This window comes from Mangifera indica, chromosome 16 (assembly GCF_011075055.1).
Source record: "Mangifera indica cultivar Alphonso chromosome 16, CATAS_Mindica_2.1, whole genome shotgun sequence".
In the NCBI taxonomy this organism is placed as follows: Eukaryota; Viridiplantae; Streptophyta; class Magnoliopsida; order Sapindales; family Anacardiaceae; genus Mangifera; species Mangifera indica.
The window spans coordinates 11,531,896-11,553,791 of record NC_058152.1 but is presented as its reverse complement, the minus strand read 5'-3'; the positions used below and the strand labels follow the sequence as shown (position 1 = coordinate 11,553,791).

Sequence of the window (21,896 nt, the reverse complement as noted above, 5' to 3'; positions counted from 1 at the left end):
TATAGTATTGCTCTTTGGAGGTCATGGTTGCCTTAAAAATATCATCTTCATTTCTTCAAATCCATCACAACATCAGTCTTTGCTTTTTGTTGTATTCTCCCAAAATATCTTTAGACACTTTGTGAGAGAAGGTGTTTACTGTGCTCTCCGAATCTTAGAGAGAAGTTATTGTTCTTTTTTTTTTTTCAAAGTAAAATCCTTCTAGATTTTAACAATTTCAAAATAAAATAATTGTTAAAATTATTGTTTCTTATTCCAAAATTAAGCTGCAAGTTGATTTCATCAAGTTCCGAACAATATGTTATTCATCGTGTTTTCAGACAGGGTTGATCTTGAACACACACGTAATGATTTAGCTAGCAACTTGGTCGGTGGACACGAATTTTCCGGTGACCGTCATCCAATGTTTTCTGTACTTTCTTCCCTGGCATAGATTTATTTGCTGGACTTCTATATGTTGCTGGTGTTTGGTTTTTCTGGACCGTGGAATGATGTTGATCGCACTATAATAATGTTATATGCTGCCATATTTGAATTCTCTGTATTGTTTGAAACACTAGTTTATTGTGGTCTTATATTTTACATACACTATACAGGGTTGTTAATATCTTTTTTAAAACCTATTATAGGCAAATTGATATTTTATACTCACCTCACGTATTTTTAAAATATAATTATAGTTGCAATAGTTTATAATATAATATTTATATTTTAAATTTGTTTTGTTATGTTCCTTAAGAGTATAATTATCATTTTTTAAACTATTAAAATTATATTAAATAGGCAGAAAGACTATTTTCTAAGGTTTGATAAAATGATGATTCTTAATTTTTAAATTTAAAAAAACTATTTTCTTACCTAACTATTAAATTTAATAAAACAATTTGTCAAATTTAGTTTTGACAATAGGTGTCTCAATTAGGCTTATTAAAACAATATGTTAAATTTTAAAATATGACATTTTCACTCTTATAATACTATTCACAATTTATTCTGGCAATAGGTCATTTAATTGAGTGGGACAAGTCCTAAACCTGATTGTTTGGTCTGAAAATTTTAATTTTGGAGTAAATAAAATTTAGGCTTGTTATCAAACCTTGAGTGGGAATTAGCCATATGGCCAAAAAGTATAATAAAGTTCAAAACCGGCTAGAAATTCACCTTTGTAGGGTCAAGAACCCCCACAAGCTTTCCAGATCAAGTTCTTGGACCACAAATTGGCATATGGCTCCACCAGCTAGGCTTTCAAGAACATGATGGCCCATAATTTGAAGAGATGGCCTGATCTTAGTCAGAATTTCGAAAGGATCGTCGATCACCATCATCTGATTCTCATATGCCACCATGATTTCTATCAGTTATGAAGAGAAAGTTTTATGAAGGTGGAGTTATCTGGAGGAGTGGATAAGCTAGTCCATTCAGCTTGAAAACTCAAGATTGACTATTTTATTCATTACTAACATTATTTATTTTGCTGATAATATTACTTACTCCTGTGTCCCCACTAGTAGCTTTCCGATGGTATTGATTACCAGTTGGACATTATGGTTTCTATCCAAGCTCAAACTATTATAGGTTTGACTTGGATCAAATCCACTTCTATCACAGCTTTCATGAGTTTCTCATCCTGCAGAAGCATAAACAAAGTGCAGGAGAGAGACTTATCCGGCAGGTTGAAAATGGAAAAAAGTCGCGACTTGAGAAGGAAAACAAAGTAGCATAAACAAGTTTCTTTGAATATCTTATATGTTTCTATTAGATTAATGCAAAGTAAACGCAGGATTATCGCATTACATAAGAAAAATGAAAACAGTTTCAGAAATTGAAGTTAAGCTGAATTTAAGAACCTTATAATGTTACTCCTTTTCAGAGCCTATTATCATTTATTTTCAGACGATAAGTAGGAACAGCCAAGAGATGCTTAGCTCGAGGAATCACAAGACCAAACTCCTCACTCATGTCCAATTCACTCGGCAGCATCCCATCCGGAAGCTCCCAATCAAAGCAATGCACAAGCTGTGCTACCACTTGCTTCACCACAGTGAGTCCCAACTGCATTCCAGGGAACCAAATGGGATAAGCTGAAAGTCTCGACCGCGAAGATCAATGTTACTACTGACAAACCTTTCCGGCCAAAACTTCTCAGGATCGGTCCAGGCTTCTGGATCTCTTCCGATTGCCCATGCATTTATAACAACTCGTGATTTCTTGGGTATGTGGTAGCCATTTATTGTGCAATCTTCCACAGATTCATGGGGGAGTAATAAAGGGCCTACAGGATGGAGCCTGAGGGTTTCTTTCACAACCATGTCCAAGTATTCCAGGTTGTCCAAATCTGATTCTTCAAACATCCTGTCCAGTCCCACGGCAGTTTCCAGTTCTTTCTGTACTTTCTTCATTTCTTCAGGATGTTTCATGAGTTCTGAAAGTGCCCACTCTACGGCAGTAGCTGAAGTGTCCATTGCAGCTGTAAGCATATCCTGATCATATCCAGCCAAAAAGAATACAATCATTAGCTTTAAACATGCAGAACTGAGAAGGAAACGTGGAAATTCGGAGAAGTATATTCTCAAAAATGGAGAAGAGAATCGTGAAGAAACATACAAATATAAAAAATATTGGAGTTTTTTTATAAATATCAAATTTTATTTAAAAAAATACAGCAAGCATATTTCTTTTAAAAAAAAAAAACTTTAGTAATAATATGGTGTGTATTTAATCAACTTTATCAACCTATAACTAAATAATTAATGTAAATCAAATTTGACAAAATTAACTTTTTGAGCGATGGCCAACAATTAGAGAAGTCAAATATGGAGAGATGAATTTTAACACACTATAAATGAAAAAAGTTTTAGATGTTGGAAAAAAAAGTGGACAAAAATCATATTTATAATTTGAAATTATGAAATAGAATAAAATATAAAATCAATTTTTAATTTAATAAAAAATAAGAACAAGATAATCATATGTCAAATTTTCTTTATACTTTTAAAACACCGCTCAAACATTTTGTACCAATTTTGAAGCATTTTAAAAACTAAAATGTTTCAAGAACATAAAAGAAACAAAACTATACCAAGATTATGGCTTTGATATGCTCTCGATTAATTTTGTACTCAGTTTCTTCTGATCCCAAGAAGCTCAACATGACATCAACAAAATCTTTGGTTCTCTTTTCATCCTTGGATAGAACATGCTCATCAATAATCTTTTCAAAGAAAGCATCAAACACCTTGGAAACCGCCTTCATCCGCTTTCTCAGCCCCTGGAGATCAAGTGAAGCAATTTGAGGGATGTAATCACCCAAATTTGGAATGGCTACCAATGTCAAAGCCTCTTGGATCACAGCCTTGAACCCTTTCTCATGAAACTCCTCCTCCATATATTTCTTCCCAAAAACCATTCGACAAGTCATGTCAGCGCTCAGAGACGACACCTTTGCAGTAAGATCAACGGCAACACCATCTTCGGCAGCCTCTTTTACATATTCAATCAAGAGATCAAGCTCTTCTTTTCTCATGGCCTGGAAAGCATTGATCTTAGCCATACTAAGAAGTTCCAAGGTGCACATCTTGCGGACGGTGCGCCAATAAGACCCATAAGGAGAAAAGGCTAAACTCTTATGCCCGTAACTAATATACTTTGAAGCTTCAATAGCAGGCCTGCTGGCAAAAATAAGATCGTGCGTTTTCAGGAACTGTTCAGCAGCTTGAGGTGATGAAACTACGACTGTTGGCATCAAGCCTAAGCGCATAAACATGATGGGGCCATATTTTTTTGCAAGTTTTTGAAAATCTCTGTGAGGAAACTTGCCTAACAAATGAAGGCTTCCGAAAATGGGAAACCCTCTTGGACCTGGAGGCAATCGGTTAGATTTTGTATCTTTTTTCCACAGCAAAGCTTGGAGGAAGAAGAAGAGGGCCACAAGAGCAAGTGAGGTCCAAGTCCAAGACATGATTATGCTGCAAATCTTTTGATTTCTAAAGGCTAAAACTTTGCTGCTTCTCTCCGATGGAGATGACAAATTAAGAGACCATAATAAATAGATGGAACCGGTGCCAGTGAAGTATTTTAGACAGACGAAAAGGATAAAACGGAGATAAGTTCAATGATCATGACCACTCACATAATTGCATTATCACAATGCTTTTCTCTTTTGAGGTACCCTCGATGATTTCTATTAAATGATGGCTGGACCCGAGGACTAAATTTGTACGGGTCAGAACTCAGGCTGGAGTAGTCCCAACTACATATTGTTAGCTTGAACAATTTTTTGGATTTAAACATACCCTTATTCGGACTCGGTTGGCATTGAACTTGGATTAAATAATTACTTAATATATCTTAACCACAATTAATGCAACCAACTACATATTGTGACTTCCCTAGCAACCTGCTAATCTTTTTTTGTTTTTTTCCTAATTCTCTTTATCTAAAATTAAAGTTGACAAAGAAAGAAAGAGACATTTTCTAGAAGGTCCCATCTATTATTGATCAAAAAAATCACGTATACAATATAATTTTTTAAACATTTCGTATTACATATTGAATTGACACCTTTTTCTAATGGAAGTTCGGAAGTTCTTAGTAAATGATGAAGATTGTGTCAAAAGATTCAAAATCTGCAGGCGCAATAGTAAGAGTCATGTAAGGTCAGACTTTAAACTTTGTGAACAAATTAAGATATACATAAATATTTCGTCTAATCCAAACTTGCTTACAAATTAATGATGTGATTTTTTGGCCGAGAAAAGTCACAGAACTCCTTACAACTGTGTGTTTTTTTAATAGGGGGAAAACACGAAACTTGTTTCAATTATTGAATCCCAAAATACTCTATTACACTCTTTTATAGCCTTTCCCTGTTCTATAATTGTCTCTCACTATTTAGGATTACCCGATCTAATAATAGCACAATACAAATCTTCTAAACAAAAGATGTGAGACAAAAGGTCGTTTACAATTTTTTTTTTTTAAACAAGCAATATGGAAAAAGATTCAAAAGGCATAACATCAACAAAATATCGGAAAGTTGGTGAATCAAGCATGTTGATCATTTTGGGTTGATTTTATGTTAACCTAAATGCAACTTGATTCAGTTGTGGATTAATTTGAAAACAATTCGAATTAGGTTTTATATTAAATAATTCAACCCTAACTTAATTTTTTTTTGTTCTAGTTAGATTAATAAGTCATATTGAAAATTATTAATTAATGGGTCATGAGGTGGATCAAGCCACACTCACTCCAATTCAAAAAGTCATATTGAAAATTATTAATTAATGGGTCATGAGCTGGATCAAGCCACACTCACTCCAATTCGAATTTAACTTAGTTTCAAAAATGAACTAACCCTTTTGGTTCAAACCTAGCTTGAGGTTTACCTGAACGAATTTGAGTTAAATCAAGTCAGGTTAATTTTTGAGCCTTCAATTTTTAATGATTTTTCCTATAAATTTGCTAGTCTATGATTTCAGCCTTTTTATCATTTCCAAAATAAAAAAGGTTGAAACATTATTGTCATGCCTTGTTGAAAAATAAAAAAGTTGAAATATTATTGTCATGTGTTGTCAATTAAAAATTAAATTTCTTATAGAACTATTTTTTATCTAATATTAGAATATTTTATCAAATGCATTATTCACTTTTTTTTCTCCTATATTGACCCATTTAAGACAATGACCAACTTGGCAAGGACTGCTTATTCATTTTCTATATAAGAACTTGATGAAAACTAGAGGAAACTACAATTTTTCATTTTTAAAACTTAAAAAATTCATTTTTTTCCCTCATTATAAAAAGATGGTAACGACAAATAGGAGTCAAATACCTTAATTTTTGTCCTCATCTTTTCTCTAATATGGGGATGATGGTTAATCCTTATTTTCTCCTCGTGAAGAAAATTTACTTTCCCTTCATCTCCTCATCCTCGCTAAAAAAATAATAGAATAATTATTAGGTGTCAAAACATATTTGTAATAATTCAAAATTTTTAAAAATAATTTAATATGTAAAGATTTATGAAATATATATGGGAGAGAACCAACAAGAGAGGGGACAGGCTAAAGAAATGACGGATCGAGGATATATTTATTCTCATCCCTGATTATGGGAATTTTAATCATCTCCATCATTGTTCTTGTCCCTATCTTTATCAAAAAATCTTCTTCTCGTTCGGAGAGGGATAAGCCAAAGATCCAATTTTGCAAATTAAATTGTCATCTCTATCAGTATCCATTTTCATAAATGAAAATTGTTATTTCAAAACAAAAAAGTGATTAAAAAATGAATTTAGCCAAGGGATTAGAAGTAGAATTTAAACCCTAGCCTTATATCAGATAGTAAAGGATCTATTTAAAAGTCATCATTCGTTTCATAACTATAAAAACCTTATGGGTCATGTATGATATTTTTCAATTTAAAATCAAAATAGATATTAATAGATGAAAGATTATAATTAAAAAGTAACCATAATAGCATTAGACCAAATCATATAATTCCTAAACTGAAATATCTAATCAAATGAAAAGAGTAAAATTATGTGCAAGAGCAACATTTTGTATATACATTTTTTATATACAAATATGTACATACATAGATATTTCATCATAAGATTAGATTTTATTTTATCATTAATTAAACATCACTCAATCACATCATGATATAATTTTGTATTAAAAATGCATACACATAATATTATTCTATGTATACATGCACTTTTAACTATACATGTAGTGTGTCATGTGATTGAGTAATGTTTTCAAAGAATAAATAAGTAAAAATAATTAGACAAAGATAGAAATTTGCAAAGGTGAGTTGGACCTCCTTCATTTCTAGTTCACATTAAATAGTAGGGTTGAGAGAAGTCTATCTTCCAAACCCTATTTCATGACATGAGGAATCCTTGTGGGAAAAAAAAAATTGAAAATATGCTCCTTTGTTATTTAAGATTGAGAAGTGCATTGTCATCTAAATCAATTTGAACCAAGTAAATCACATTGAGTTATGATTTACCTGTTTTATTAATATGATCAAACCATCATAGTGAAGTCAGCATATGGTTTTGTAAAATTTTGCCATTACTAAAATTCAAATAATTGCAAAGATTATGTGTCATATCACTAAGGTATAATTTTGTTTAATTATATATTATTTTAATTTTTATTTAATTTATCTAGAAGTTGGATAAGTATATTGTATGTTTTATTTTTTATTTAATTTGTCAAGTTAGAAAGTGAAAACTTTGCAACTGTAGAACTCATACCAAATCTCACCAATCGCAAAAGATATTCACCGTACAACAAGATCACAATTATGTTTGGTTATATATTGTTTTAATATGAGTTGGCAAGTTTAATAGTAGAAAGTTTTGCAATTATTAAGACTCGAATTAGTGTTGATGTTTTTTTTCACAACTTATTAACCTGATATGAAAAAATTAGGTTTGGATTAAGTTTTTTAGCACAAAATATAGTTTGGGTCATGTTCAATAGGGGTGGATCCAACTGTAGTCTAGTCAAGCTTAGTGTCACTTCAAACTCAAATCAAAGTTTTAATATCCAATGCAAACTTAAGTTCATTAAAGTTAATTCACAGCATCGCTAACTGTATGAATAATTAATAATATTAATAGCAGAATAAATAGTGCTACCGAATGAATAAATAAATCAATTATTGAGCTAAGACGACTCGACTCAAAGACAAACTATTAAGTCTAACTCGAATTAAGTTCATCTAGTATGAAATATTTACAATATACTACTAAGTCACAATTATGTCTTGTTGAATATTTTTAAAATTTATTTAATCTCTCACCAATCTAACTTATCAAACCGGTCATTTGATTTGGCCAATGCTCAATCCAAGTATATGAAAACATTGATCCAATCCCGTCTCTTCTCAATTCATTTCTGGTAATGATACTAGGATTTATGGTGTTGTAACATATCCAAAGTATGATAATCTCATTAATACTAAATCATGGGAAGAAAGGTTACGGCATTGGGAATCATATCGCTGTACTGGTACTGGGATTGTCGCTTTTGATAGTCTTTAGTGTCGTGTTTGTAACAGACATTCTCGTATGCAACATTGATTTTGTACTATAACCGGTTCAGCAACTTTTCCACAGTAATATCGGTCATCCCCTGATGTTGATTTATAATTTTGAGTTATTGTATTAATCTATTTGGAAAAAATGAGTTACTTAAGTGAAAGCAAAGATATTTAGATTATGAATCTGGCATTTCCATAGGTAAATTTATGTAATGAACCATTTGTCATTTATAAATATCGAACTTTCAGGTGTTCAGATGGATGCAAAAACAACGCTGGTACATTGCTGATAATGGCATTTATTCTAAGTTGATAACAGTTATGGGAAAGAAAGGCCAAACTAGGATGGCTATGTGGCTCTTTTCTGAGATGCGTAATAGTGGGTGCCGACCTGACACTTCTGTTTATAATGCTCTAATTACTGCCCGCCTCCACACTCGGGATAAAGGAAAGGCATTAGCCAAAGCGCTTGGTTATTTTGAGAAGATGAAGGGAATGGAACGTTGTCAACCCAGCATTGTGACATATAATATTCTTTTGAGAGCTTTTGCTCAAGCCCGAAATGTTGCTCAAGTTAATGCTTTGTTCAAAGAACTTGATGAAAGTTTTCTTTCTCCCGATATTTATACTTACAATGGTGTGATGGATGCATATGGGAAAAATGGGATGATCAGAGAAATGGAAGATATACTTTCCCGCATGAAACGTGCTCGGTGTAAGCCAGATATTATTACATTTAATTTGCTGATTGATTCATATGGGAAGAAGCAAGCTGTTGACAAGATAGAACAAGTGTTTAAGAGCTTGTCGCACTCCAGGGAGAATCCAACACTGCCAACATTTAATTCAATGATCATTAACTATGGGAAAGCAAGACTTCGAGGGAAAGCTGAAGACATTTTCCTAAAGATGGCTGATATGAAGTACAAACCAAGCTTCATAACATATGAGTCTTATCACAATGTATGGATATTGTGACTGTGTTTCTAGGGCCAGAGAAATATTCGATGAGCTCATCAAGTCAGGGAAGGGGATAAAAGTTTCAACACTGAAAGCCATGCTTGATGTTTACTGCATGAACAGTTTGCCTGTGCAAGCAGATGCACTTTTTGACAACCTGCACGATTTGAAGGTGACTCCAGATTTGTCAACATATAGACTTCTTTACAAAGCCTACACCAAAGTCAATATGAAAGATCTAGTACAGAAATTGCTAAAGCGGATGGAGAGAGATGGTATAGTCCCAAATAAAAGATTTTTCTTGGAGGCTTTGGAAACTTTCGGGTCTAAAATGGCTAGTCCAGAATCAGCTAGTGCTAAAATGATGTGAGCAAATTAGGGACTCTTGAAAAGACATAGGTCGATGTGAGATTTTTTCTTATTCAAGTATTCTGATCTTTTACTGATTCTAAGATTCAAGGCAAATATAGCGTTGGAATGATGGGCAAGTTAGCACCTGATCACTTGGCTGTTGAGTGCATTGTTTGCTTCCATATGATCTGGTATGTATATCTTTGTAATGATGAAAATCAAATTGCTTCAGTTCAAGATTTGGGTTTAATTTTAAACACAGCCATCTACTAGCTAGAAATAAAACCAAGTTCTTATGCTTTACTTTCATTTTCATGTTTGATAAACCAACTGATAAATGTTTAGTTCATTTACTTCTCTACTAAATACACAGGCGCAGGGGATTCAGGATAGAGAAGCCAGTTTTTCACATTTCTGTTCTCGTATGAATGATATAACACGAATATCTTGTGTCGACCGACAATTGTGTTTCTGCTTGTTGATTACTGTGTTGTAACATCATATTCCCAGAAATCCTTTGCCTTCAACACAGAATATGACAGAAATTTTTTATCCGAAATGCTTATGCATTATTGCTTGTTTAGGAGTTGCTCCCTTTTTTACATGTTCATGTTGTTTGTACTCAAACTAAAGTATACATTTTTAAATACACAAATAAAGTGTCATTATATAATTATATATTATTTTATTTTTTAATTCAAAATATTTGATCACTTGATGACAAATATTAAATACGTATTTGTTTGTGTATTCAAAAAAGATATATATAATTTTATTATTATAAAATTTAGCAATGATTTCTTGAGACAAACCAGAGTTCTTACTTTTACTTTAGAGTTCGAGCTTGAGTTGACAACACCGGAACTCATTGTTTGAGGTGAAACATCAAGTTGAACTCAATTCAGCATGTTTGAACCCCCAATCTAGAAGGTTAATTTCATGCCTATAGTGTAATTGTATTCGTGCGGCGAAAGAACTACAATTCTTTTGTATTTACTAAACTGATTGTTAATATGATACACACTAGTTTTAGGTGAAAATCAGTGTCAAGATAATAGGCTCTTCAGAATAAAAATACAATTTCAATTACAATAATACAACTACATTCAGACCCACTTTGAGTGGGCAGCCATTGCTTGTCATAAACTAAGATCAAGAAGAGAACAGCTCGAAGCCAGTTAATCCTCATCTGACTCTGCAATCAAGAATTCACAGCATCAGAACTGAACAAACTGCAGAACAAGTTTCAGGGGTACATTAAACTGTCTCAGTTTTACTATTGTCTCGCACAAATTATCTACGAAACAAAAAGGCCTGTGTCATTTTGTTTAGTGGGGGAAGCCAATGCTGCTTTGGTTATTCAGAAAGAGAAATTCCGGTATGTAAATGCCTACGCCGTATTGCTTCCATGATCTCCTCCTTGTAAACACCGAGAGGTGAACCATGAACAGAAAGAAGCATCTCGCCAGGCTTAGGCAACCTTAAAGTTTTCGGGGTCATTCCAATAGATAGCCTTTGGCTGGTAGCCTGCAACCATAGCAACAACCATTATAGTCACTTCACAAATGAACTGTCCTCTGGATACCAGATATGATTCCTCAAAAGCTATTAGGATCATCCATAGCAAAGCTTATGATATCAAGGCTTTCAGCAGTGAACTAAAGACAGTTGCAACCACTCATAAATTGTCTGAAACATGCAAGCTTTATTTATGGATTATGTTTCCCCGCCAATAAGAGCTAATCATCACGAAGTCGTTTTATTTTAGGTAGGGGTAGAAATCATTTTTTGAGTTCTAAAATATCTTTGCATTTTTAAAGTGAATTCCAAGATTGATTAATTCTCTACATTAATCCAAAATTTCACTACTAATTTCAAATTTTCATCATAGAAATCAATACTCAAAAACGATTATCTGTTGACAATCTATAAAGAAAACAATCAGACTTACATCAAATCAAAATTTTTCATAACTAAAAAACAATTAGTAAATTCTACTTAGAAGTTGAACTATTGAGTATCTATAAGATTATCTTTATGTTTGATCTCATTTGTAAGAAAAATCAGTCGTCTCATATTAAATTGGGATCATGCAATCAATATAATTAACTTGTTTTTTCTACTGTAATAATAGAAAAAAATCTTTATCATGTTTATATAAGATTTCCACCCGGTGAAGTCCGAACATCAAATTGGGAAACTTCAAAGTGACTAGCCTAACAGTCCACGATCAAGTTGAATGAAATTTTTATTCGTACACTTAATATCAATCGATAGAATTATTCAATTGTAAAATTAAAAAATTATAACCAAATAAATGTTTAAAGAATGACCATTTGTATGGGTGGTGAGTTTGGATTTGTGTCAATAGATGAAATAAGTTACTTTCACTTTAGCCCTCAAAATTTTGTGGAGGGCATGTGTCTTCCGGGAAAAGAGATGAAAAAATAAAATAGAAAGTAGAAATGCACAGAAACCAATCAAAGACTTTGTGAGAATGGAATATAAGTGTAATATTTGTTTGTAAACTATAAGGGCAGTAGCGTAATTAGAGCTTAAGGATGCATGGGTCATTTCATTTATAAGTGAGGGCAGTTTGGTAAACTTGCTGGGCATGCATCTTTGTTGACCTAAGTATATAAGCACATATTTGGCCGACTAAAGCAGAGAGAAATGAGAGAATAGAGAGAAAAGAGAGGCGTGAGCTGCTGGTTTTTCTTCTTCTCTGTTCTTGTGCGTCTTGGGCTGCTGTGTGGCTGTGTTTGCTCTCTGAGTTCGATGTGCGGTGTCTCTACGGTGAAGTCAGGTGCTCTTTGACTTTGTATTGCCGTGTATTTGCTTGTATATTGTTTTGATGTACAGTGAGAGATACGTGTGTTTGTATATTGTAAATCGAACTTGATATTAGTGGATTTGACTAGAGGAACACCTCTGCCTTGGATGTAGGATTTCGTTTACGAGATCCGAACCAAGTAAATCGTGTTATTCTATTTTTTCCTGTTTTTCGCGTTCATATTGTTCGGATCGGATTATCTTTGGGTTCGAAAATATAAATCTATAACAAGTGGTATCAGAGCCACAAAAGATCTTTCCGATCTGTGATCTTGTGACCTATTTTTGTTTCTTTTCCGTTTATATTCGGCTGCTTGTGTATATCTTGAGGCGTGTTTGGTTTTCATGCTTTGCAATATATTTTGGTGAAATATATGTGTTGTGTTTCTTGATATATGTGAATATTTTTCGGAAAGATTGTGTTCTTGTTGTGAGTACTTTGCTTTCTTGGTAGTGCTGTATTTTCTTTTGGTACTTGTAGGATTAAAGAAACTAAAAGAAAAAGAAAAAGAACATAATGGGGTCAACAAGGTTGGAAATAGAACAGTTTAATGGAAAAAATGATTTTAATATTTGGAGGAAAAAGATGAGGGCTGTTTTGGTGCATCAAAAGTGTGCAAAGGCCTTGGAAGGTATAGATTCTTTACCTTCTGATATGACAGAATCTCAGAAGGCTGAGGTACTTGAAACTGCTTATAGCTTGCTTATTTTACATCTATCTGATAATGTTTTAAGACAAGTTGATGATGTTAGTACTGCTGCAAAATTATGGTTGAAGCTTGAATCTCTTTATATGACTAAATCTTTGACTAATAAAATATATTTGAAAGAGCAACTGTTTGGTTTTAAAATGGATCCAGGAAAGTCTTTAGAAGAAAATTTAGATGAGTTCAATAAAATTACTATTAATCTGGCTAATATAGAAGAAAAAATTTCTGATGAAAATCAAGCCATTATTATTTTGAACTCACTGTCTGAAACTTTTAAAGATGTAAAAGCTGCTATCAAATATGGTAGAGAGTCTCTTTCTTTAGAAGATGTCTTAGGGGCTCTTAAGTCAAAAGATTTAGAAATGAAGATAGAAAGGAAAACCATAGGTGAAGGCTTGCAAGTAAGAGGCAGAACTGAAAAGAAATTTCAACAAAAAGATAAAAGATTTAATAGATCTAAATCTAGGCCAAAAAGAGTTTGTTGGAATTGTCATAAAGAAGGCCACATGAAAAGAAACTGCCCTGAAAGAAAGAAACTGAATTTTTCTTCAAATAATGAGAAACATGAGTTTGTAAATCTACTTGATGGCTATGACAGTGCTGAAGTTTTAGTTTTAACTGAGGGGTTGTCTAGGGAAGAATGGGTTTTAGATTCAGGATGCACCTATCACATGACACCTAGAAAAGACTGGTTTATAGATCTAAAACAGATAAATGGGGGAAAAGTCTTAATGGGTAATGATGATGCATGTGAGGTAACAGGTATAGGTGCTATTAAACTAAAACTTGCTGATGGTTCTATTAAAATTCTCAATGATGTTAGATTAGTTCCTAAATTGAGAAGAAACCTAATATCTTTAGGTTTGTTAGATTCCAATGGTTATTCTTATAAATCTGAAAAGGGTGTGCTTAAAATAATGAGAGGTGCTTTAGTAGTAATGAGAGCTAAATTGATAAATGGGTTATACATTTTAGAGGGAACAGCTGTTAGTGACTCAATGTCTTCTAAACCTGATAAGGTGGATGAAACTATTTTGTGGCATAAAAGGCTAGGACACATTAGTTTCTTGGGTTTGCAAGAACTTGGTAAACAAAACTTGATTAATTCTAACAGAATTTCAGCATTAGAGTTTTTTGAGAATTGTGTTTTAGGGAAGTCACAAAGATTGAGGTTTGCAGCTGCTACTCATAGATCAAAGAACATTCTTGATTATGTGCATTCAGATCTATGGGGTTCTCCTCAGGTACCTAGTTCTCTGTCTAATGCTCATTATTTTTTAACCTTTGTGGATGATTTTTCAAGAAGAGTTTGGGTTTATTTTTTAAAAACTAAAGATCAAGCTTTTGAGTTTTTTAAAGAATGGAAAACTCTTGTGGAAAATCAAACAAATAAGAAACTAAAAGTTTTAAGAACAGATAATGGTCTTGAATTTTGTAACAAACAGTTTACTGATTTTTGTAAACAATTTGGAATCTTGAGACATAGAACCTGTGCTGACACTCCTCAGCAGAATGGTCTTGCTGAAAGAATGAATAAGACTATTCTGAACAAAGTAAGATGCATGTTAGCTGACTCAGGATTGAGTAAGAAATTCTAGGCTGAAGCAGTTGCTACTGCTTGTTATTTGATTAATAGATCACCTTCTTCTGCTATTAATTTTAAGACTCCTATTGAATTGTGGTCTGGTAAACCACCAAATTTAAATCACTTGAGACCTTTTGGATGCCTTGCCTATATCCATGTGAAACAGGGTAAACTGAACCCTAGAGCCTTAAAGGCTGCCTTCTTAGGATACCCTACAGGGACTAAGGGTTATAAAGTTTGGTTAATTGATGAATTAAAATGTGTGGTTAGCAGGGATGTTGTGTTTAATGAATTTGCTTTTTATAAAGATCTGTTTATCTCTAACCAATTTCAGTCTAAACAGGTTCATATTGAGGTGGAGAATTCTGACTTGAGAAATTCAGCTAGTGTTGAGTCAAGTGATGGACCTGGTTTAGGCTCAGATCCAATTCATACTTCAAAGTATGAAGATAGGGGTTTGAACCAGCAACCATCACAGAGTCAGAGTCAAAGTAGTTTAGACAGTGATTTTTCTGATTATCAATTGGCTAGAGATAGGACTAGAAGAGCTATTAAACTGCCATCTAAATATGCTCATGCAGATCTTATATCATATGCATTTAATATAGGTGATTGCATTGAATTGAATGATCCTTTAAATTTCAAACAAGCCTATATGAGTAAACACAAAAAGGAATGGTTAAATGCCATGCAAGCTGAAATTGATTCTCTGCATAAAAATAACACATGGATTCTTGTTAAAAGACCTGAAAATAAAAGGATTATAGGTTGTAAATGGGTTTTTAAAAGAAAACTTGCTGCTCCAGGCTTTGAAAATGGAAGGTTTAAGGCCAGAGTTGTTGCAAAGGGTTTTTCCCAAGTAGAAGGCATTGACTATCATGAGATTTTTTCACCTGTTGTTAAACATATATCAATAAGGCTTATTTTATCTGCTGTGGTGTTATTTGATTTAGAACTTGAACAACTAGATGTTACTACTGCCTTCCTTCATGGTAATCTAGAAGAGCAGATTTATATGGAGCAACCAGAGGGTTTTGAGAAACCTGGATCTGAAGATATGGTTTGCTTACTAAAAAGGTCATTATATGGCCTGAAACAGTCACCAAGACAATGGTATAAAAGGTTTGATGACTATATGCTCTCCATTGGCTTTTCTAGAAGTGAATTTGATAATTGTGTTTACTTTTGTAAAACTGAAACAGGTAGCTATGTTTACTTGTTGATATATGTGGATGATATGCTTATTGTTTCAAAGAAAATAAGTGATTTAACTAGGTTGAAAAAATTGTTAAAAGATGAATTTGAAATGAAAGATTTAGGACATGCAAAAAAGAATCTTAGGAATGGATATTAATAGAGATAGAATTAAAGGTATTTTAACTTTATCTCAATCTGAATATGTTAAAAAGGTTCTTGAATTGTATGGTATACATGATGCTAAATCTGTGAATACTCCTATAGGTGCTCATTTCAAATTGATGTCTGTTTTGCATGATTTACCTACTGATGAATCTGAATATATGAAAAAGATTCCATATGCAAATGTGGTAGGTAGCTTAATGTATGCTATGATAGGATCCAGGCCTGATATTGCTTATGCAATTAGTTTGGTGAGTAGGTTTATGGGAAAACCTTGTAAAGCACACTGGAATGCTGTGAAATGGGTATTAAGATACTTGAAAGGGTCATGTGATTTTGGTCTTGTATATACTGTATCTGATACTAACAGTTTACATGTTAAAGGATACTGTGATTCAGATTATGCTGCAGATTTAGACAAGAGGAGGTCTCTAAATGGCTATATTTTCACATTTGGTGATAATGTGATAAGCTGGAAGAGTTGTCTTCAACATATTGTTGCTTTGTCTACAACAGAAGCTGAATATGTTGCATTGACAGAGGCTACAAAAGAAGCTTTGTGGCTGAAAGGTATAACAGAAGAGTTGGGACTGCATTGTGGTATTCCTGTGATCTATTGTGACTCACAAAGTGCAATACATCTGTCTAAAAATAGTGCTTTTCATGAGAGAACAAAGCATATAGATGTTAGGTTGCATTTTATAAGAGAAATTTTGTCTAGAGGTCAGGTAATTCTGGAGAAAATTGCTTTAGAGGTGAATCCTGCTGATATTTTGACAAAGGTGGTTCCAATAAATAAGTTTAAGAGTGCCTTAGACTTATTGCAAATTGGAAAGTTGTGAGTCTGTCTTGCAGAGGTGTTTTTTGGCTAGTTAAATTCATGTTTGAGTCTTGTAGTTTTCAAACAAGGTGGAGTTTGTAATATTTGTTTGTAAACTATAAGGGCAGTAGCGTAATTAGAGCTTAAGGATGCATGGGTCATTTCATTTATAAGTGAGGGCAGTTTGGTAAACTTGCTGGGCATGCATCTTTGTTGACCTAAGTATATAAGCACATATTTGGCCGACTAAAGCAAAGAGAAATGAGAGAATAGAGAGAAAAGAGAGGCGTGAGCTGCTGGTTTTTCTTCTTCTCTGTTCTTGTGCGTCTTGGGCTGCTGTGTGGCTGTGTTTGCTCTCTGAGTTCGATGTGCGGTGTCTCTACGGTGAAGTCAGGTGCTCTTTGACTTTGTATTGTCATGTATTTGCTTGTATATTGTTTTGATGTACAGTGAGAGATACGTGTGTTTATATATTGTAAATCGAACTTGATATTAGTGGATTTGACTAGAGGAACACCTCTGCCTTGGATGTAGGATTTCGTTTACGAGATCCGAACCAAGTAAATCGTGTTATTCTATTTTTTCTTGTTTTCCGCGTTCATATTGTTCGGATCGGATTATCTTTGGGTTCGGAAATATAAATCTATAACAATAAGTATAAACTCATTTACTCTCTTACATGTGCAGTGCCTCTGATCACTGGAACTTAATGGCTTCCAGTTCTTCTTTTTCTTGTTCTTCTTCTTTTTCCCGTTGTTCTTCTTCTTTTTCTTCTTCTTCTTCTTCTTCTTCTTCTTCTTCTTCTTCTTCATCTGCTCCAACACTAAAGTACAAAGTTTTTCTTAGTTTCCGGAGTGAGGAGACTCGGAAAAACTTTACAAGTCAACTGTATGATGCCTTCAACCGGGAAAACATTAATACTTTCAGGAGGCGTTTGGTTTGGATAATATTTAATTACTAAAATAGAAAGATTACCTTGAAGATAGATTACTTAGAAGATTACTGGATATAAATGATTATTATGTTTGATAAAATTTGATAGGTATAAATACTTATTGTATTTGGTTAAAGATAATAAAAGATTACTAGTAAAATATTTTACTTAAATACCCTTAAATATAATTATTTTTAAATATTTTTTATATTATTTGTCATATTAATTAAAAATAAATTTATTTTTATCTCAAAAAATTAATAAATAATAATTTTTCTATAATAAACTCAAGATTATCCCAGTAATTTTTAAATACCTAAGGTGAAGGTGGTAATCAGATTACCACCTATATTACCTACCACTTCAGCATTGATAATAGAAGATTACTGTAATATTTTATTACTGACAAACCAAACAAGGGAATAAAAGATAGATTACTAAAGTAATCTTAAAAACCTTTAACCAAATGCACCCTCACTGATTATAAACTTAACAGAGGAGAAGATGATTCTCCAGCTCTTCTGACTGCAATCGAACAGTCAAAGATCTCAGTTATCATTTTCTCTGAAGGGTACGGTTCTTCAAGCTGGTGTCTCAGAGAACTTGAAAAGATCCTTGAATGCAAGAACAAGTACGGTCAGATTGTAATTCCGATCTTTTATCGCGTAGATCCATCAGATGTAAGGCATCAAGAGGGAGAATTTGGAAAGGCATTTTCCCAGCTTGAAGATCGTTTTAAGGTTAAAGATCCAGGGTTGTTGCAAAGATGGAAGACTGCTTTGACGGAAACAAGCAGCCTGGGTGGCTTTGTTCAAATAACACTAGGTAATGGTTAATTTATTATCACTTCTGGCTATTTTATTTGAGAAATATTGAACATATAAACAAATTTTATAGACTTTTCCATATAAATTTAATCTCAATTTGTATGGATACGTTAATAAAATCGGTTTATCCATATTAGTTTTATTCAATTTATTTTATAAGATCATAATGTTTCAGATAACACTGTGGTCTTTATTATAGTTCAAACTGTTCTCCTTTGCTGATCGATAAATTCTTCCAAGTCTCAAATAGCTTTTTTTTTTTCCATTGCTTTAACCTTTACTTTATTGATAAATAGTTTTTTTTTTTTAATAATCATAATATTAATATTTTTTTTATCAATACAATTATAATCTTCTGAATACGTGATAAAAGAAATCACACCGACACGGGAAAGCCTATAAAAATAGAATATTATTTATTAGGTAATAAAGAATTTATCCTTTATTAAAACCTTAATTTATTAAGTTTGTATCAAATGTGTTTTTTTATCTAGGCCAAATGACTGTGTCCCACTCAAGATTTGATGAGGTGATATATTCCCACCCTTTAAATATATGAGGTAAATATGATAATTTTTTGAATCAGAAAGGAAAGATATTCATTTTTCCTTAGTGAATTTTTAAAAATTAACATTGACACCCCCACAACACACTTCAATTTTAATATTTGAAAAAAAAAAATAGAATAAATACTTTTTAATAGTAAAAATTAATAATTGATTTTGATAGATATGTGGGAAATTGACTCTTTCAACCTAAAGGGGTGAGAATCATGTCATTTCATCTGACCTTAGGTGGGAAGTAGTCATTTGGCATTTTGTTTTCTAATCTAAAATTTCATGTAGCTTCTTTTAGGCCATAGTACTGAATCAAGTCAAATATGAATTTAGCATATTGTTGTACGAGTGTGCATAATTTGATTCAAACTATAAAACCTTGTAGTTCAATTTGGTTTGGTTTGTAAAATGGTTTGGTTTGAGTTAAAAATTTTTCAAATCATTTTTTCAAATTAGGTTATGGTTTAGGCGATTTTCAAACCATAAATTATAATTTTTTATACCATATATTATGTATCGTTTTGTATGAAGCACATTTTAAAAAATAAAATATTAATAAAATAATAAAAAAATTATTATTAACACATCATCATTTTGAAAAATATCACAAACACTCTTAACATTTGTAAATTTTTTATGAACACACAAATCACATATTTTTTTCTTTAAAATAGTGTATCAATTCATATCAGAAATACAAATTATATCGTAAAATATATCTGTTATATCATATTAATATGATATATCTTATGATACATATGATTTTTCACTTGTATCATATCATATCATATCGTAAAATACGTATCATGTATCGTACGTTATTGATAACTACGGTTTAAACCATAATTCAAATCAAATCAAACTGTATTTTTCAATTTGGTTTAATTTTGTTTGAAATCTAAAATGATTTAGCTTGGTTTAGAAATTTTTTAAATTATTTTTTCAGTTTAATTTGAAAAAATTCTCAAACTGCATCAACTCGGAGCATATATACCACTATATTGTTGTAAATAATTTTTTGAGTGGGGTAATTAAATTGTATGAAATATTGAGGGATAGCTTAGGTCCACCTTAGCCTATAAATGGCTTCATCAGGGTCAATAACGATAGGAAAACTAATTCTAATTTAAAAAAGAAAGTTTCCTACTAACAATTGCATTCCTTTGCCGCAAGAAAAATATTATATTCTTTAACATATAATTAAAAAAATAAAATACATTAAATAAGAGTAATATTATATATATAAATGATATCCATATCCTTGTATAATCTGCTACCAATACGTTGCGTTTTGTTATTAAAATTGCAATAATAAAACGCATCATATTGACTATGTGACCTTACAAGAAACTGCATTTTCATTTCTTTTGTATTAGTTGACCACTGATCTTCATCAGTTGGCAGATCTCATTTATATTCGTACGTTTTGCTAGTGATTATCATTTATGTTTAAATCCAAAGTTTGGAGCAATTGAACATTAATTTTTTTAATAAGAAAATATATTAGTTCATTTCATGACAGTTCTTTGTTATATGCCAACCTTATATTATATAATTTAGGGCAATAGAGGAGTTTAATACTCTATCCATACATTTTTCATAAATCTTTGATCACTTATTTAACACAATCTTTTTTATTTATCTGATTTTTAGTATTGTTTCATTTTTTTTGTTTAGAGATGAATCAACACTTGTAAACGATATTGTTGAGGATATTTTGAAGAAACTGAATGATGAGTACTTGGTAATTGACAACTACAACCTTGTAAGGTTGGACTCAAAGATTGAGAAAATTGAAAATTTATTATCGTCCAATGTTCGCAAGTTAGGAATTTGGGGCATTAGAGGTGTAGGCAAGACAACTCTTGTTGGTGCTATATTCAGAAAGATATCTAAAAAGTTTGACGCTTCTTACTTCATTCGGAATATTAGAGAAGAATGAGAGAAAAGTGAGGGCTTAAATGACTTGCGCCAAAGACTTAGTTCTAAAGTTTTCGGGGACAAAAATCCCAATATCGGATTCACCTCACAAAAAAGAAGGCTTGGTTGTGCTCTTATTGTTTTCGATGATGTGACAAAGTTAGAACAAATGGAATGTTTAATCGAGGATTTTGATTACCTGGACTCTGAAAGTCGAATAATCATAACAACAAGGGATGAGCAAGTTCTAATAAAATGTGGTGTGGATCCCATACACATAATCAAGATGGAAGAAATGTCTAGGGATGAAGCTTTTCAGCTTTTTAACAAATATGCATTTGGAGAAAGCGACCCAACAGAAGATTATTCTAAGCTATCATCAAGGGCAGTAGCATATGCTAAAGGTGTTCTAGTAGCTCTTAAAAATTTAGGGTCCTCTCTATTCAAGAGGACAAAGCAAGATTGGGAAGGCGTTTTACAAAACTTGAAGAAAAGTCCTCATAAGGATATCCAAAGGGTCTTCAAAGTGAGTGATGATGGGTTAGATTACAAACAACAAGAAGTATTTTTAGATATTTCATGTTTCTTTAGAGGTTGTGAAGGATATCTTTTGGAGGAGGTCTTGGATTCTTGTGGCTTTGTCTCACATAGTTGTATAAATGTTCTCATTCAAAAGTCTCCCATCACTACCCCATCCAACATTATAACAATGCATGATTTACTTCAAGATATGGGCAGAGAAATTGTTTGACAAAAATCTGTTGATGATCCCAGCAAACATACTCGGTTGTGGGGTGAGAATAATATCTTTTCGGTTTTAACCAAAAATATGATGAGAGTCGAAACACTAATTTTTTATTTATATTTTTAATAAAGTTCTGTGCATTAACAACGAGTAAAATGTCTTATAATGTTCAAACTAATATATTGTCAACGTGTTTTTTATTTTTAGGGGTAAAATGTTATTCAAAGCATAAGTTTGG

At 32.4% G+C, this 21,896-nt stretch overlaps 1 protein-coding gene and 1 pseudogene across 1 annotated transcript; one reads left to right on the top strand and one right to left on the bottom strand.

Moving 5' to 3' along the window:
• Positions 1-1,733: 1,733 nt before the first annotated feature.
• LOC123199803 lies at positions 1,734-3,997 on the bottom strand (annotated as a pseudogene).
• A 4,295-nt stretch (positions 3,998-8,292) lies between these two features.
• LOC123198959 (pentatricopeptide repeat-containing protein At4g39620, chloroplastic-like) lies at positions 8,293-9,403 on the top strand (the record flags this gene model as incomplete). Its single annotated transcript, XM_044613763.1, is given in 2 exon segments — positions 8,293-9,008; positions 9,010-9,403. Coding segments are annotated over 2 exon segments (1,095 nt in total), but the record flags the coding sequence as incomplete, so codon positions are not given.
• Between the last annotated feature and the right edge of the window lie 12,493 nt (positions 9,404-21,896).